This window comes from Brassica oleracea, chromosome C4, assembly GCF_000695525.1.
Source record: "Brassica oleracea var. oleracea cultivar TO1000 chromosome C4, BOL, whole genome shotgun sequence".
NCBI lineage: Eukaryota > Viridiplantae > Streptophyta > Magnoliopsida > Brassicales > Brassicaceae > Brassica > Brassica oleracea.
Genome location: NC_027751.1, coordinates 1,044,818 through 1,062,455, shown reverse-complemented (window position 1 = coordinate 1,062,455; position 17,638 = coordinate 1,044,818). Strand labels below are relative to the sequence as shown.

The 17,638-nt window shown below is 33.3% G+C and overlaps 3 protein-coding genes across 4 annotated transcripts; 1 reads left to right on the top strand and 2 right to left on the bottom strand.

Moving 5' to 3' along the window:
* Positions 1–4,515: 4,515 nt before the first annotated feature.
* Positions 4,516–7,596, top strand: LOC106342677. The gene is made up of 5 exons (XM_013781680.1): positions 4,516–5,183; positions 5,273–6,752; positions 6,824–6,884; positions 6,964–7,187; positions 7,263–7,596. Exons 1-5 carry the CDS (start codon positions 5,066–5,068, stop codon positions 7,315–7,317), a joined length of 1,938 nt encoding a protein of 645 aa, XP_013637134.1. The 5' UTR covers positions 4,516–5,065; the 3' UTR covers positions 7,318–7,596.
* A 528-nt stretch (positions 7,597–8,124) lies between these two features.
* Positions 8,125–9,456, bottom strand: LOC106342678 (probable WRKY transcription factor 46). The gene is made up of 3 exons (XM_013781682.1): positions 9,145–9,456; positions 8,918–9,046; positions 8,125–8,828 (listed from the first exon to the last, which is right to left on the bottom strand). The coding sequence occupies exons 1-3, from the start codon at positions 9,372–9,374 to the stop codon at positions 8,309–8,311; spliced, it is 879 nt and encodes a 292-aa protein (XP_013637136.1). The 5' UTR covers positions 9,375–9,456; the 3' UTR covers positions 8,125–8,308.
* A 3,730-nt stretch (positions 9,457–13,186) lies between these two features.
* On the bottom strand, positions 13,187–14,286 carry LOC106340818 (transcription factor CPC). Of its 2 annotated transcripts, none has more exons than XM_013779652.1 (3): positions 13,917–14,286; positions 13,757–13,844; positions 13,187–13,443 (listed from the first exon to the last, which is right to left on the bottom strand). In XM_013779652.1, exons 1-3 carry the CDS (start codon positions 13,966–13,968, stop codon positions 13,326–13,328), a joined length of 258 nt encoding a protein of 85 aa, XP_013635106.1. In that variant the 5' UTR covers positions 13,969–14,286; the 3' UTR covers positions 13,187–13,325. The 2 variants fall into 2 exon arrangements, with proteins under 2 accessions (XP_013635106.1, XP_013635105.1); XM_013779651.1 differs by having other exon boundaries at positions 13,264–13,443; positions 13,757–13,847.
* Positions 14,287–17,638: the final 3,352 nt, after the last annotated feature.

Sequence of the window (17,638 nt, the reverse complement as noted above, 5' to 3'; positions counted from 1 at the left end):
TCATTTAATTTAACTTTAAATATTTACTTACAATATTTATTTTTTTGTTTTTAAGGTTGTCCCTAAAAAAAAGGGACGGACGTTGGGTATTGGTTCCGTCAATGATGTTCCGAGAGCGACATCGTCTTATGGTCAGCGACGGGATGATGAAGTCACGGAGCTGCGTAGAGAGTCCGCTCAGCTGCGTAACGAGTTGACCGCGACAAAATCTCGTATGGGTGGAGTCGAGGGCTTCTTGGACGTTATTGCGGCCACAAATCCGGAATGGGAGTCCATGTTGAGGAACATGCGACAACAACATCCCATTCATGGCGAGTCATCCGACGACGTACATAACGAGGCGGATGTTACGAGGAGTGATGAATTCTACCGGGCGATGAACGACCCTTAGTTTTTTTTTGTTGTTGTATTATATAAATTCAAAACTTATTTATTTATAAAATATTTTCATATGAATTTATTTTTATTTTGAATTTTAATTTATTATTAAATTAAATAATTTTAATTATTTTTTTATTATATTTTAAAATTCTGTAAAATAATAAAAACGAAGTAAATTCGTAGCTAATGTACGACCTCTTTACGTGGAAATCTTACGAGGAAATGACGAGAAACAGTTTACGAGTATTTTACGAGGAAGTATTTACGAGGAAATAACGAGGAAATGTTTACGACCATTTTACGAGGAAATCATTTCGTGGTTGTTACGTGTATTTTGCGAGGAAAATCTTTCAAGGTATTTACGTGTAGATTACGAGGAACTGTTTTCGAGTTATTTACGAGGAATTGTAGCGACGTCCTTACGAGGAATTGTAGCGACGTCTTTACGACGAATCGTTCTACTTCGTCTTTACGACGAAATATATTCCTCGCTAAGTTACGACGAATTAGCGAGGAAATATGTGTTACGACGGACGTGTAACGAGCAAACGCGTTTCCTCGCTAATTCGTCGTAAAGCCTCTTTTACGACGAAATAACGAGGAAAACCGCCCTCGTTAAGATTATGTTTTCTTGTAGTGTATTGTCGTTAATGAGCTGATTAGCACTAAGCTGATTTATAATATGAATACCTTTACGCTTTGCATGTAAATCTTAAAGTAACTTTTGATAATTATAACGTTTTTTATATCTTTATATCTCTTAAAAAACCAAGAGATTGTATCTTATATTACGATAATAGATCCAACCTAAAAGACCTACAATAAACGTGTGCTCTAAGTAATGTTATCGTTTTACGTATGTTTTTTAGGATATCATACAACAATATGTTTACGGCGAGAGATTTTCACAGGTAAATTTGGAGAGAAATGTTTCATCAGCATATATTATACATTGATGTATTATGCATATATTCTCGTCCGATCTATCCAAGTCCATCTCTGAAAGTGAATTATTATAATATTTTGGACTAATGTGTATATTTCACGTTATCAACAAATATGTATTGTATATACGGATATCAAAAGGGCGGCTGTGTCCAAATTATTATAGGTTAATATGGACACACCTATATTATACAAAGTTAAATGGGTTTAAATGGACAAGTCCGATTGGATTCATGGGTAAAACCGGACAAGACCATCTTGACATTGGACAGCACAAATAGCTAAAATATCTAGATCTAAGAAATTAAGAAAACAAATTAGAATTTTACTTTGTCTTACTAAAACATAAAATCGAGTTTTCGCCAAAACTGAAAAAATCATATTTTCCCGTAAAAATTACTTTTTCTCCATCAAAACCATAAAATCATGTTTTCCGCCAAAATCGCAAAATCGTAATTTCCCGTTAAAATTATATTTTTTCGGTCAAAATCGCAAAATCATGTTTTCCTGAAACTGAAAGTCATATTTTTCATCAAAATCACAAAACTTCAAAATCAAATTTTCTCGTCTTCAAATTACAAACTAATAAAGTTTAAGTCTATAAAATATACGAAATTTAGTATACTTCCATCTTTTACAATAAAAATTAAGTTTTCATCTTAAATATAATAAAATGCCACGCCCAACTTGTCCATTTGACATTCCTAACTGTATATTTTAAATCAAAACACTCATCAAACAGTTATAATCTTAAATATAATAAAAATGCGACAACCAAACCACGTTGGTTCAAGCAGTAAAGGACTTCCGGCTGGAACTTTCTCCGATCATAAAAAAAAAAGTTAAGATATTTTAAAATGATAAACTGGTAAATAAGTTTTTTCATATATATTAGTATATTACACATGTGTTTCTTTCTCTTTTCTGCTTTATACGATAATAAGATGATTTTCCAAAATAAGATGATGAAAATCTTATGCGTTATCGCTTTTTCACTGGACAGCATATATACAACACACGCAGGTTCATGCATGCCCTCTTTTTTTTCCCACACCAAACTCTTTACTCTTTGGCACATTAAGTTCTCATGAACAAAATAGATGATAAATAATAATAAAGCGTACCATATCTTTTCATTTAGGGAAAATAATTATAATTTTTTAGAAAAGAATCCACAATAATACAAATGGAAATATGAATTTTGGAATGTGGCATATTTAGATCTTTTTCCTCTATTTGTAAAATGATAGCTGGAAATTATTAATTGTACAGGAACGTTAACATACCAGCATGCAGCACATTATACACATATCGCTACGTCGAGTACCGAGTGGTATTAAGTAAATAATAGAACCGCCTCACAATTTATTACTACGTAAAAAACACACTCAACCCACAAAATTCTATCTAGCCAGCTCAGATTTTCAATCCCTATATAAACAACACACTTCGACCAAGAGACCACTCAGACAAAGCTTATAGTTTATTTGTTGCTGTCAGAAAACAAGATAGCGAAGAAACTCTCAAGTCTTTCAGTTATGTCAAACACACAACTCCATGGAAGAAGCTATAACTCACAAAAAACAGTATTAACTGATGGTCGTGCAAGCAAAATATGGGACTGTGAGAGTCCACTCTACGATTCTTACGAGCTCGCCTCTTTTGCTCACATCATCGAACGCAAACTGCTGCCTTTCTCTCCAGCTCACGTTCGGCCGCCCCGTTTGAGTCTACAAGCTGTGATGGCAAAAGATAAAGACAACAACAATGCATATGCTTCTTCTAAGATGACCACAAGTTCTAGTCAACGGAGGAAATATTGGTGGAATAGAAAGAAGAATTACGAAATTAAGAAAGAAATCAAGAAGATTATGTTGCCTGGTTGTATTTTTAGAACTACTTTGACTAATTAAAATGTGACAAAAAAAAATTCTTCTTCTTTTTAACCTGTTTATGTTATGAAAAAAATTGTTCTAAGGATTTTTTGAAGAAAAATCACATGGTTCTCTTTATTGACCACTTCATACGTAGTTTAGGGATATCTGGGATTAATCAAGCCATCAAGGTAATGGTCCGAGCTTCACCTCGGCCGGTGTAATGAGTGGTAGTAATACCTATTGCGTAATACAATACAGGTCGTGAAGATTACGAATGAGTCCATATAGGCCCATATTCAGTGTTGGAAATTTCCTAGTTCAATAACAATTTTTTTTTCAACAACAAATTTGATTGATTGATTCGAAGTGAGTTCGAACTTTAAAAGATAGTTTGCTTACCTTTAGTTTTGTACTTTAAATCTTATTCCTATGTAGGATATATAGCCTTCGACCATATCTGTTTTTTTTTTGCTTTAATTTGTTTTTTTCGTTGTCTCAAATGAATTGGAATAAGTTTGGTTCCTCTCCCTCCTTCAATCTTTTGAAATTTTACCAACTGTAACTCTCTCTTTTTTTTCAAAAGTTAAAAATGTTAGATGGAAAGTTCACACGGTTTGTTTATTGAACAAAAAGATATTGAAACATTCAATAAAAATGCAGTAAGAGCATTATTATCCGGGGTTTTTAGTGGGTTTCTTAATGCGTGGACCCCTACAAAACCATTAAGGATCGGTTACAAAAACTACTAATTAAAAACAGATCTTAGTGAGTTTCTTACACTGTTCGCGGACTCCACTGACTCGTGGCGGCCCACGATTAGTTTGCTTTTTAATTTTTTAAGAAACCCAAAGGATAATCATGGTCTAAGGTCTTCAAAAGTCAAGTACATGATGAAAATATATACAAAAAAATCAAAATCAGTACAAGTGAATTAGAAAATTAAATGAGAAATAGACATTTAACTACTCACTTCATCAATTTAATGTTTTCTTTATTGTCTCAAAACCAGCTTTAGCTTTTGACCACTTCATCAATTTAATGTTTTCTTTGATATTTTGTGAGTTCCACTTACAAACTAGATTACTAGTACTATATTCCAACCGTATTTTACTAATTATCTAAATATATAATGAAATTTTTTATTGTTATGTCAAATATTAATTTGCAAATTTTAGCAGTAATAAGAAAAATTTCGGATTTCCAACAAATTTTTTTTTTTTAAAAAAAAGCAAAAATAATCTTTAAATTTTATTCCTTGGCGATTTCAAAAATAAAGAAGAAACATAAAATGAAGAAATGGCCCACTTTGTAGATTGTCCCGCCCATAATAAATCGATTATGAGCTCACTTTATCAGTCGTTTTCTTTAATGTGTGGAAAAAAGAACCAAATATGAAATGTGGACTTTTGATATAACCATCAAAGCCTAACTAAACCTTTAAATTCTTTAAACCGTTTCTCTGGTCCTAAAGAGCAAAGAGCAAAGAGCAAAGAGCAAAATCATTAAGCTGTTTTAATTCTTCGGTTCTGTTGCTTACTTCTGCCTGTGTAAGGGACTAAGGAAGGAAACTACAGTCTGCAGAGCCTGTCTCTCTCTATCTCTCTGACTTACTCTTCTTCAAGTTTACTTTTGTGGGGGAAAAATGAAGGTTTTAGGTGAAAGAGTAACGAATAGAACCAAGAGGTTCTTCACAGATTCCACCTTCCTCATCTCTCTAGAGACCTAAAAAGCTCATTAAAGAAAAAGCAAAAAAAAAACAAAAACTTCAGCTCTCTGTCTTTGCTTCAAGAAGCAGTCTTCTTTGGTCTTTCTTCTTATATTGCTTGTTGAGTATTTCTCTTCTCAGCTCAGTGTTTTAACTAATGGCCGAGTCTACGATAGAAGTGAAGCTAGTTCGTTGTCCAAAGTGCAAGAATCTCTTACCAGAGCCCAAAGACTGTTCCTTCTTCCAGTGCGGTGGTTGTGGAACCGTTCTTTGCGGTTAGTTTCCCGTTTTACAATCTTCTCTTTTGGACAAAACCTGATAGTTTTTTTTTTTTTTTTTTAATTATTATTATTTCTATGTAAAGCCAAAAACAAGGACCGTGAAGCAGATCCAGTGCCGGATAACTCAGTGAAAACCAGAGCCAAAGAAACTGAAGTTAACTCTTGTTCAAGCCAAGAAGAATCTGATTCAGATGATGATTCATCAAGACACAACCAAACTGGTCAAACAGATGTTCCTTGTTCAAAACAGAATGTTGTTAGCGGTTCTCAATCTGGTTTGGATCGGTCGTTCAGATTCTCTGCTTCTAACTACTTTCAAGATTCTGTGTCTAGTGATGAAGCAATCCAGCAAGACAGAGCTGAGCTTGTGAAAAAACTGGATAAGCTAAAAGAACAGCTTCATCAACCCAAAGAGCAACAGATCCCAAGGTCATCCAAAAAGGCTCCACTGCGGTTTCCAAGCTCTGGTAAACACCTTGCAGGTCCTTATTACCATCAAACTCATCACCACTACTCTAGACAGTATACTAGCAATAACGGTCATGATTTGTTTAACACACACCAAGGAAATGGAATGCTTCTTCACCAGTCAACTTGCTCTTGCTTCCACTGCTATGATCCATATCATAGAGCTTCAGGCTCAGTTTATCCTCCCTCAGGGCTCCCTGATGCTCTTCATAACATAGGTTTCTACCCTTATGAGAGAAGCACTGCGTTTCCTTCTCCACTGCATAGTCCTAGATCCTTTATACCTCCTTACCCTCCTGCTTCTCAATCTCGTGGTCATTGCAAACCCTCTAGAGCTGTATCATCATCAGGTGGTTCTCGCTTAGTCCACCCTGTAGCTGGTGGTGCACCATTTATTAACTGTAAAAAGTGCTCCAAGATTCTGAAACTGCCAGACAAAACAGATTCTGCTACTAGAAAGCAACAGAGACTGCGCTGCGGAGCGTGTTCTTGTCTGATAGATTTCTCCTTTGCTGATAAGAAACTCATTCTCTCAACTGATCCTGCTTCGGCAAGAGAAGAAGAAGAAACTCTCAGTAGGCTGCATTGGTTAACTGCTCTTGACGTCTCTTGCCTAGACTATGTATCAACTGGTCCTGCTTCTCCTAGCTTCTCTGAAGACGAGCTAAGTTCAGACAGTCAAACAGGCAGGAAACTCATTCCAGATTTGCCTTTTTACTCTTCCATCAACGTAAAGGATCGTTCAGGGGCAAGGAGCCAAAGCTCTCGTTCAGAACAGAACAAGGTGTTACTAAGCAAGACAGTCAAGAGACAGAACTCTATGAAAGAAGCTTCGGTTCTAATCGAGATGGACGTTAATGACTACTCTCACAACAACGGAGTGTCTCAAGATTCTGGTGATGACTATAGAGAAGAGGACGGAAGAACCCGAAAGGGTGGATTCGCGAGTATGGTGAAAAGTAGCTTCAATGATCTAAAGAAGTCAATGCAGAACCAAGGGGGAAGTGATGTTTTGGTGAATGGGCATCTTGTAGCTGAACGTCTGGTGAAAATGGCGGAGAAGCAAGCTGGACCAATCCGGCCTGGAAACTACTGGTACACGAGGTCCCTCCAATCTCGTGAACTCTTAGTCATTTACTAAGCTATCTTCTGCTCCTTGGTATCAGGTATGATTACAGAGCTGGGTTCTGGGGAGTAATGGGAGGTCAATGTCTTGGAATATTACCGGTAAACATCACTCTTCAGTCTCTCTACAGCTTCTTCTTCTTAACGTGTACTAACGTTGGCGTGACTCCTTTCCTTACAGCCTTTCATTGAAGAGCTTAACTACCCAATGCCAGAGAACTGCTCAGGAGGAAACACAAGAGTGTTTGTGAACGGAAGAGAGCTTCACCAGAAAGACCTGCGCTTGCTGATTGCCAGAGGTCTCCCTAGGGACAGAGATCGATCCTACACTGTTTACATCACGGGTAGAGTCATAGACGAAGATACAGGTGAAGAGCTAAACAGTCTTGGCAAACTCGCCCCAACGTAAGCTTTCCACAAAGTCCATCTCTTTTGCCTTAACTTTTTATGTATCTGAGGTTGATGCTTACATGGTCTCAGGGTTGATAAGCTAAAACGTGGGTTCGGGATGAGAGTTCCAAGAAGATATGCATGAAGAAATATGTTCAGAGCATCCTAGCACTCTGTACTTACTCTAGAGAGCCTTGTTATCAATCAATTATTATTAGCAACAATAACCTTAAAACAGACACAAAATGATCTGTGTGTTCAAAAAGCTTACAAAAAGCATTATTGAGCATACAACAAACACTCCATGAACTAAAAACGTTTCAACTCACGAGATTAACACCACACTTGCGTAGCTAGCGTCTTCTTCTCATTATCCATGATCTCACTTGTTTGGTGAGACATTCTTCTTTTGCTCCCCTTTCGTAACCTAATCATTAAAAAAAGCCAAATCTTTGGATCAACAGAAACTTTCGATTACTAGCTAATCAAATGAATTTGAGATCAGAGTAACATCAAAGGAGAAGCCAATCAAGATATAGATCTAACGACCTGTTACGGATCTCTATTATAAAAAAACGATCCAAACAAAAAGAGATGGAGCAGGAATATACGTTCTGTAAGACGATGCCGACGGCGATCGCGGCGACTACAGCTCCGCCGAGGATAACCGGTGGACCGGAAAGCAAACTCCACTTTCGGTATATCATCCTTCTTCTTCTTCTCCGTAAGTTTGGTTGTGCGTCTCTCCTCCGGCTATCTACCAGATTCTAACGACTTCTCTCTCTCTCTCTCTCTCTGTTAATATGGGATTGGGCTGTTAATTTCTTATTGGGCTCAGGCCCATACTACCTAAGATATAATTTGTAAATCATCTGTTTTACTATCTAATTGCATATCTTTGGTTTACAAAACAATATAATTTTAATCACTCCAAAATGATCAATTTGTAAACTTAATAGTAACATTTTATTTATTAATCATCATCAAGAACCATTAAACTTCAATGGGAATCAACAAACCCTCCCCTATTGAAAAAAAGCCAATCTCTAATCCATCAGCAAATATATTAAATCTAATCCTAAATATTACACTCACCAGTCACCATCTATATAGTTACTACCACATTAATATTACATTCACCAATTCAAAACGTCACACGACAGCAACCAATCCGGTCCAAAGTCGATAATATTGTCCAAAGACGAGAAATACGAATCTGCAGTCTCCGAGTTCTCAACAGAAGCAGGAGCCGTTGCAATCTCGCTAGTGATTCCAGACCCTGACGTAGTCGCAGCAGGAGACAGCTGATTCTCATGGAAGAGGTTGCCTTTCCAACCACCACCACCATTCTCAAACTCGTAGTTAGAGAAAGAAAACGTTCTGAAAATGTTCTTCTTGCTCTCAAGATCTTCAAAACTCATCATCGCTTCCTCTGTTTTCGTCGGTTTGATGTCTTCTCGTTGCTCATCCGCTGTGTTTCCTTCCTGGAACGTCGAAACAGAGAAGTTCGGTGTCTTTGGAGATGTAGTAGTGTTGTTACAAGTGTGGCTCCCGACATACTTCACTTCGAAAATGGAAGGATCTCTGTCGGATTTTTGGACTTGCTTCACTGCTAAACAGTTCTGTGTGAATCGATGTGTGCATCTGAAATATCCTCTGTAAATAACAGAAACAGAATACGTTAGCAAATCTAAGACAAAAAAATTTAAAATTAAATGATGATAATTGATGATTAATAATAATACCTTGGATTAATGGATCCATGAATCTCTTTTTGACCGTACTTTCTCCAGCAATAACCATCATCAATTGAACCCTTTTCTTGTCCTGCTCCGACAAAGAAACTAACTTTCTCTGTCTTCTCAAACACTTTCCTGCAAATCACAAAGAACAAGACACATGAGAATGAGATCTCAAATTTGGAAAACAAACACATACAAAAAAAAAAATCAATCTTTTGAACTCAATTTACCTCTTTTTAATCACGTTCTTAGAATATTTGTCATCGATCTCACGGCTTCGCTTAAGGACCTTCTTGTCGTCTAACATGGAAATAGCATTCTGGTAGATACTGAGGATCTCAGAGATCAAGCTTTTGCTGGATTCGATTGAGGAAGTATCTTTGAGATTGCTCATCAGACGTTTGGCAAGCTCTCTCCCTTGTTCCAGTTCGTTGATCACGAGTTTCTCTTCCATCACCATCTCTGCTTTCACTTGCAAGAATCTTTTTTTTTTTTTTTTGAATTCGCTGTATTTCTTTTTTTGAGTGAGTTTGATGATATGTGAGTTTCGTGTGTTTATATAAACGAATGATGATAAAGAATCTATTGTGATGTGGTTTATGTCCTTGTGCTTGCCCAATAAGTTTTGTTTTGTTTTTATTATTTATTTTTCTTTTTGTTTTTAAGCTTAGTCAAGAAGAAGCTGTGTGGAAAAGACAAAGGATATTGTAGAGAAATTGACAAAAAAAAATAACTACAATTATTCTCAAAATGCTAAAGAAAAAGAACGTATGAGGTTTTTTTTTTTTTTTTTGCAAACAAGAACGTATGAGGTTGTGGTTACTAGTATCTGATTTTTATTTAGAAATACAAATCATCTACTTACTAAACTTAACATATATAAGTATAAATTTTAGGTTTATAATCTTTTTAGATTCAACTATTGATCGATCATATGAGTTACATATAATATATAATCAATAAAGTGTCAACTATCTCTCTCCCTGATCACAATAGAACCCATGTTTGATGAACTCTCACTCAATCAAATTATCTAATTTTATTATATTTCTTTTAAAATGATTTTTTTATAATTCGATTATTTTGTTTTTATTTGGTGGCTATAAATTTTCAGCCGAGTAAACCAATAAACAATCATCTTCAAAGTGATGCAAAAAAAAATCATCTTCAAAGAGACAACTTAGTCTTACCGCGTTACAGATCCGGTTCATTTATTAATTTTGGTTTCCAGTGACGTAAGGACGGGTGATGTCATGCCAATTTGATCACTCATAGTCATAGTTTTACATTCTAGTTATTCGATTAATTAAAATAATATAAGACATTATATGTATGATGTTGATTATGTAACTACTTATGCTTCTTTTTAGCGAAAAGCTAATTATGTTTTTATAGGTGCGTCAAAGATCAAGACTGTATTACCCTAAAAGTAAATTCAAGAATCTATGTATCAAATCTAACCATGCAGGTGTAGTGGATTAGAGAATATACTAATGCGCCTCTCTCCCTTTCACACGATTAACAGCGACGTATTGCTTTTTGTTCTTAATGATCCATCCTCCATGTGTTATAAAAATCACCTCTCTCTACCATTTGAATACATATAATTGAACAAAATGATACAAAACAAAATTAAATGCTAGGTACTTTATTGATTATGGCTTTATGCATTTGGCATGTTCATCGTACAGTATAATATGTGTATACGATGAATAGTAGAAACTATTAATATAACCACATTACTGTATATTCTATGGTTCTCGGTTATCAACCTTGTAGCTTTCTGAGTCAAAAGTAAACTAATGATTTTTTTTGGAAGTTAGCGATTAGAGGCTGCTGGTAGATAGAGGCTCACTAAATAAGATTACATTTATATCTCAACTGGATGTTTACTCTATGCAACGCGTCTACTCTTTTTCCTACGCGTCTGATCAAACGAATAGATAATAAACATCCAGTTGAGATAACAAATGTAAGATGTTTAAGCTTATTCACGGAAAACTTTATTATATAATTTTATTTATTATTTTTTGTTTTAGATGTAAAGTTTTATTTGGATCCCAATAAAATTCAACCACTTACCATTTTACATTTTAATTTATATTTTATTTTTAAATAAAAAAACATTAATTTGAGATAAAACATCATATATTTGTATACAAACGAAAAGTCTAAAACATCATATATTTGTATTCGGAGAGAGTATCATTTAAGTAAACTGATCGTGGAGAGACACATATACGTGCACATGGACTAATTACTTTATTCATAATTATAAATTAACTAATCAAACACAATTGAAATATATGACTAGGGGTTTAAAGTATTCAAGCTGTGCGTTGTTGTTACTTCGGATTGATAACATCCAACGAGTATAAACAACAAGACATGATTTAAACTTAGTCTAAATGCAGTGGTTCCTAATAATATATATGCTTGTGTTAGTTTAATATTACTTTTTTAATGAATTCATCCACCAGGTTGTAGCTTACTTAACATCCATATTATATGATTGATTCATATTTATGTAATTGATTAGAAGATAGTTTCAAGTTTTAAAGTATTTTAGCCATAAATCAATGTTCATTAAATTAACTTATCTTCAACTTGAAAGGGAACGATTCGAGTATCGATATATCGTCATGGTCAAGGACTGACACTCATACAGAAATGATGATTCAAAGTTGGAAGACCTCAAACCAAATTTATATGTGTTAATTATGCTGCGTGTGACAATTTGGTAAACCACACAAAATGCGTCAAATTAAATGTGTAATTTTAGTGCTGGTTTCTTTAAGAAAACGGAACTTCCAAACACAATATTTTCATATCAACAGAGAGGATAAGAACCAAGAGACATTTGAAATTCAGAATAGATGGAGATCCACATAAAAATGGTATTTGATAAGGATAATATGTACAATCAAGCTGAAATTTCAGTGAAATTTTGTAAAGTACCCGGTAATTTCCAAGAAAGGTCTTATCCGTGCGTGAACCTACCCTTGTAAACCCCAGACGGTCACATCACATCGATCAAAATATCAAGAGCAGCTTGAAATAATGGAAGATTTATAGTTTTCGTTTTTATATCCTTTGTTTTAACTTTTTAATCTTTTCCAAAACACCGCTTTATATTTTATAATGCAATTATTCTCAGGATTGATGAAAACGTGTTTAAGTGTGGCATGAAACAACTTTAGTTTTAGCGATTGATAAAGTAAATATGTAGATTTTTTTTTCTTCCTTTGTTTTTTTGTTTCCTTTGGTTTCTACCACGGATAAGGTTCTACTTTGGAGAAATTTTTATTTATTTTTGCTTAAAACTATGAATAATTGTTAAAAACAATTATATCATTTCAAAAATTACAGGTCAAACCCATAGGAGAGTATTGGAACTTTATTTACAAATCAAATCCACAGATCAAATTTGTTGATTACCTAACGAGGTGACAAACTGAAATCATATATTCCTAGTTCACGGATTAGTTAAAATAATAGTACCAATAATACCAACAAAACACTATAATTCAGCAGTGTTAGCCACGCCAAGTGTGAACACACCGGAGTCTTTTTCGATAAGCACGTGGGAAAACATCTTAACACTTTAATTGTATTTGTCTAAAGATTAAAGCTTTGTCGGGTTTTTCAGCATCGCTATGGGCAACAACCAACATTAAATCTACACGGTCACATAATTATATAGATTTTTTAATATATAGCAGCACACTCTACTTGTAGAAAGTAATAAGATGTATGAGAATTTTCGGAATAAAATCATAAATACTACATTTTTATATAGTTTTGAATCATTTGACAAATCCAGTTTATACAAAAATTAGACTGATCAAAAGGAATCTTTCCATTTTATATTCGACTTATGCCACTGAATTAATGTTCTTTTTTTGAAGGGAGGCTACACCTAGAACGTATAATTGCTGTGAATCAAATATTCAAACGGCATGCATGTCTTTTTTTTTTTTTTTTGAACACAAACGGCATGCATGTCTACTGCTGTGAAATTGCGGGTCTTAGAAGTCTTAACTGGGGAATGGGCTTCATTTCGGCCCTGAGGTATGGTTTCCTCTTTGAGACAGAGTAATGGGCTTACGAACTAGCCCATATTTCTAGCTTATCCAAAATTTCCGTCCACTAACAAATAATACGAATAATAGTTTGAACTTTGAAGGGTGGTTCAACTAAAGAATTCGCCTATGCAGAAACGTTGTTGCCACTCATTTATATGGGATGTCAACCGATGATAAAAAAATATTGAAGCTCCTAAGAATTTTTTTTTTATATATAGAAATTAATTATACATTAAAAACTAGTAAATTAAAACAACATCTGCTTTTAGTTTTTCCTTGTCATGCGAATATTCAGAAGAGGACAATTTTTTTAATTAATACAAAAATCATCTCCTAAGAAATTCTCTTCGTTTGTTGGCAAAAACGACACCGTGTTTCATAAGCCAATATCTTTCGATCTCCTCCGGCGTCCGCCCAGGAATCCTCCCGGCTATCAATTCCCACCTACACATATAGACCATCAAAAAGTTTAACAAAAGCTACACAACCAAACTTTTTAATCTGGATTAACATATCTGGACCAAACCGAAATTCTATGGACAATCTCAATTATTTACAAACATTCCAGTTATCAAAATCAAACTGAACCAAACCAAATTTGAGGAAACATTTTGAATTCCATTATAGACTATAAGTAAGAATGTGTGTTTGCTAAACAATCTGAATCAACACTGAGGCCGGACATAGTCATGTTACGATCCAATAATATAATACTAGAAGAAGTAATAAAAGATTCATATAGAAACGAACAGCTTACCTGTCTCCGACGAGTTTATACATCCGAGAAATGAGATCTTCTTCTTCCTCCGACATCTTCACAGCTTCCCATTCGATGCTACTTACTTCTGCTAACGATCAAACATCAGACTCGAACCAAAGAAAGACAGAGATATAATCAGAGAGAGAAAGATGTTCACCTTCGGAACACGAAGCTTTGGCCTTGCTGTGTCTCCGACGTCGTCTATCCATTTCCCCGTCTTGTCGGAACAACAAAGATCAAACAATATGTCGTCCTCGACACGAACACAAAGAGCTCTTTCTTATGTTCCTCGAAAGAAAGAGTGAGAGAGAGGGGCTCGAAAAAGAATTGAAAACTAGACAGGTTATTTTATAACTGCGCATGTCTGATTAATTCCTAGAATAATTATTTATTACTATTATCATACTCAATTATTCAAATATACTGTTTAACAATTAATTTAATGCGATGAGTGGAAGAAAACGAATCTGTAGACTGCAGTTTTGCACTGTGCGTTGCTTCAACGGCCTCGTTCATCAGAGAGAAGAACGACAGATACAACCATAAATAATTTTAAAATATTTGTTTGTATTTAATAAACATCTTCTTTTTTTTTTTGGTTGAATATTTAATAAACATCTTTAAACCTTTGACTTGCGGTTGTAAATTTGGTCTTTTACAGACAGTTAGATGAAGGAAGGAGCTTCCCTGTGTTTGACTTTGGAAAAGACTAATATGCCTCTACCAATATGTTATTCTTATATGCTATAATCTTGGGTTTAAATGAGTTAATATTTGCAACTTACATTACGAAATAGGCGAATACAAATATTCTCTTATATAAATAGTGCATGAAATTGAAAAATTTAAAACTACACTTAGTTGATGATAGTTGATAGTAATAACACTAGGGATTCTTGTCCAAGCAAATTCTCAGACATTCCATTTGAAAGTTTGATATAAGAGGAAAGTTTGGTGGAATTCCACCAAACTAAAGAATAATATTATAATCAAATAAGAGAGGATAAAGAACTGGAAAAGGGAGTAAAGAGAATTATAGCTAGTTCACGAGAACAAATCTTCTGTATTTTTCATACTCCCTCTATTTCCGAAACTAAAATTTTCTAAAGTGTTTATGCTTATTAAGAAGTCAATAAATATTTATAATTTAATTTTTTTTTGTTTATTATACAATTTTCAATAACTTTTCACCAATGAAATTTAATCAATTCAAATATTTTCATTTGATGTTTCTCAAAAGTATAAAAAAGTATCTTAACAATTTAGAAAATCTATTTTTGTGGAACAAGTAAAAAAATCTAAAACATCTTACTTTACTTTCGAAAACTGATGGAGTATATTATTTTGGTCTGATGGCATGAAAAGTGGGCACGACACTGAATGGTTGTGACCTGTGATTCTTAGCGTAGTCCTATGTGATTCTGTAACATATTTTTTTTTGTTAATTAATTGAACATAATATTGATTACAAATATGCGCGTTAACAGTATCTCGAGATCAGACTAAGGGACGGTTATTGGGAGATGAATTTGTGTAGAGTTTGTGAATTTTAAGAATCCATTGTTATTGGTTCTTGAATTATAAAAATCTTAGTATAATCCAATGTTCTAAAAATCGCTAGGCGGTAACTAGACGCTTTATAGAAGACTAGCGACTAGGCAGATTATTCGGGGTCTAGGCGAGGCCTAGGCGTTAGCAAATTGTTGATTTATTTTATATATTTTATACATTTGTATAACATATTTTAGTTTTTAAGTTTTATTATAAAATTATTGTGATGAATTATCAAAATTAGATATACAAAACAGAAGAAAGTAGACAAATTTGTAGATTTGTAATAATATTATTGCTTTATTTAACTTATATAGACAATTTTAGATCGATTTTAACCAATTTTAACTGATTTAGAACAGTTTAAACCAATTTGAATCATATAAATCGGTATAAATCGGATTTTAAGAAAATCGTTTCGGATAGGACCGAGTTGCTGCCTAGACGAGGGCCTAGGCGCCGCCTAGATCGATTTTTAGAACCCTGGTATAATCCATTATTATCGGTTTAAGAATTTTCAAAATTCATTCAAATCTCTTGTTATTCAAAAAGTTTAGTTATTATTGATTCTATAATTCTAACTAAATCTAGTGTTATTGGGAGATGAATTCTATTCATTTTTACTCATAAGACTCAACTTTCAAAATATCATATGTATTCATGTGATTTTCAAAATCCTTATGATAAAAATACTAGAAAACAAAATAATTATTTTTACCAAATATTTATTGCACCTTAAATCCAAATTATATATTCAAAACTATAATTCATTACATTTATATACTTTTACATTTTTGAATATGTAATTATTTTTAAAATATTATATTTTTAATATAAATAATAATAATTACATTTACAAATCTTAATAATTTCAAAATATATATATTTTTTTAAAAAAAAATTTCAAAAAAAAAATTCGAATTTCAAAAAGAAAATTTGAAAAAAATATTTATTTATAAAATAGAAATATTATAAAAACTATAAAAATGTTCGAATTTGAAAAAAAATATAAAAACAACTTTTTTATTACTTATACACTATACCGTAAGAGGTAAAATTATCTTTTATATTTTTAATGAAACTTTTTTCGGTCATTTCCTTTTTTTTAATGCTCTTTTTGTAACAAAATATTTTAAAATGGCTATTTAAGAAAATTGTTCAATTTTGTATGTATCAGTATTATTTTTTTTTAATTTGAAAACAAAAAATAAATAATCATGCTATATGATTTAGAAAATAAATATATTTTATATTTATTTTATAAAAAATGATAGAAAAGAGGTAATACAAATTCATGAAAATCTATATCAATCTAAAAAAGTTATGATCAAATTTCATAAGTCAATATATATAAATTTTTACAATCTACATAACTTTTTTAAAATCTATCAACTCTCAAAATTCACAAACTCTACACAAATTCATCTCCCAGTAACCTCCCTAATTCTATATTTTCAAGGGTTTTATCTCTTTATTATGGGGAAATGTCACATATGGAATTAGACCAAATGGAGTGAGATGCGGAGAAAAGAAGCACATATAGTGTCTATATAAATATTACATTATAGTGTCTATATAAATATTTGATTCTAAAAAGGCATGAATCAGACAAGTATCTAACAACAAATATTGATCACATGTGGGGGTTAAAGATATGATATGTAATCAATCAAAATGTCGATTGAAGAATATTATATGAGATCAAATGCGTTTTCATTTTTCTTTTCAGAATGCGTGTAAGAAATGAAGTGTCTATAAGACGAATAGCTGCTCTAGCTACTTAACGGAAAATGTACGATCTATCATTTTAAAGAAGAGATGACTTGAAAACCGAAAACGAAACATGCCAAACATTGATGAGTGTATGTACCTCGTATTTATATGACAACTGTTTATAAAAACAAAAGGTTAATCTGTTTATGGTTTGACCAAAAAAAAATGTCTATGGTAAATGTTGTGTGTCATAAGTTATATGGTTTTTTCCTTAACGAAGTTATATGTTATACGTCGGCCTTATAAATACATGGATCTTATGTTCATTTAGAAGTGCTATTGACCTTCTGTGCAGCTGAGCCCATACTAAAAAGCCCATGAGGTCTCTCATTGAGTATGACACTGACATCTACTAGGTTATGCATTATAGTGCAAGATATAAAAAGACATTTACATGTTTCCTTGCTTAGATTTTATATTAAAAATAAGAGTAATAATATTGGGGTCCTTCCGTGGATGCCTATCAATTTGAGTTGTCTTTGTTAAGGTAAATTCTCTGTAGACAGGGACAAAACTTTAGCTAGAAGGTCCTCTCGATCGGTTCCTCCCTTTTGA

Coding starts and splice junctions, on each gene's coding strand:
- LOC106340818 (XM_013779651.1), bottom strand. CDS start 13,968: ATGGATAGACGACGTCGGAGACACAGCAAGGCCAAAGCTTCGTGTTCC. Junction 13,848..13,916: donor CAAAGCTTCGTGTTCCGAAG/GTGAACATCTTT, acceptor TTTGATCGTTAG/CAGAAGTAAGTAGCATCGAA. Junction 13,444..13,756: donor TATAAACTCGTCGGAGACAG/GTAAGCTGTTCG, acceptor CTATATGTGTAG/GTGGGAATTGATAGCCGGGA.
- LOC106342678 (XM_013781682.1), bottom strand. CDS start 9,374: ATGGTGATGGAAGAGAAACTCGTGATCAACGAACTGGAACAAGGGAGA. Junction 9,047..9,144: donor AAGAACGTGATTAAAAAGAG/GTAAATTGAGTT, acceptor TGTGATTTGCAG/GAAAGTGTTTGAGAAGACAG. Junction 8,829..8,917: donor CATGGATCCATTAATCCAAG/GTATTATTATTA, acceptor TGTTATTTACAG/AGGATATTTCAGATGCACAC.
- LOC106342677 (XM_013781680.1), top strand. CDS start 5,066: ATGGCCGAGTCTACGATAGAAGTGAAGCTAGTTCGTTGTCCAAAGTGC. Junction 5,184..5,272: donor TTGTGGAACCGTTCTTTGCG/GTTAGTTTCCCG, acceptor TTCTATGTAAAG/CCAAAAACAAGGACCGTGAA. Junction 6,753..6,823: donor ATCCGGCCTGGAAACTACTG/GTACACGAGGTC, acceptor CCTTGGTATCAG/GTATGATTACAGAGCTGGGT.